This window comes from Chaetura pelagica, unplaced genomic scaffold, assembly GCF_000747805.2.
Source record: "Chaetura pelagica isolate M959 unplaced genomic scaffold, ChaPel_1.0 scaffold142, whole genome shotgun sequence".
NCBI classification, from domain to species: Eukaryota; Metazoa; Chordata; class Aves; order Apodiformes; family Apodidae; genus Chaetura; species Chaetura pelagica.
In genome coordinates, this window is record NW_009952973.1 from 10,458,228 (window position 1) to 10,458,645 (window position 418).

The 418-nt window shown below is 62.2% G+C and overlaps 1 protein-coding gene across 1 annotated transcript in view; it reads right to left on the bottom strand.

Annotated features, from left to right (window-relative positions):
- Positions 1 to 417, bottom strand: part of VEGFC (vascular endothelial growth factor C) — a gene marked incomplete at its 5' end in the record, with an annotated part of 68,906 nt that extends 68,489 nt beyond the window's left edge. The window contains one exon of the mRNA XM_009996008.1: positions 352 to 417. Within this exon, the coding sequence (XP_009994310.1) occupies positions 352 to 417 (66 nt within the window). The remainder of the gene's footprint in view (positions 1 to 351) is intronic.
- Between the last annotated feature and the right edge of the window lies 1 nt (position 418).

Below are 418 nucleotides of genomic sequence, written 5' to 3' on the forward strand. Positions count from 1 at the left end.
GCCCCGCGGTCGCTGCCCTGTCCCGGCTCCGCTGCAAACAGCGAGGCCGGGCAGCGCCAGCACCAGGGCAGGAGCAGAGCCCTTGGGCTGCCTCTGCCCATCAGGTGTTTTGCGTTTCTGTCAATACAGTTGTTCCCGTGCAACCTTCCTTCCGCCGACCCTGAAATCCCAGATTTTTTTCTCCTGAAATAAATCCTTCCCCCAGTTGTAAAGAACACCCCACTCAAAAAGGCTCCTTCCAAGTGTTCTCCTTGGTGGGATTTCCAAGCGGTCCGTTCGAACGGGCTCGGAAACACATGCCTAGAGGAGCGCGCTGGCATCTGCAGCGGGGGCACGGGCCGACGGGCTTACCTTTGCCTCCCCCGCCTCGGGCTCCTCCTCGTAGTACCCCTGGCCGGACTCGTAGGCGGCGGCGGCG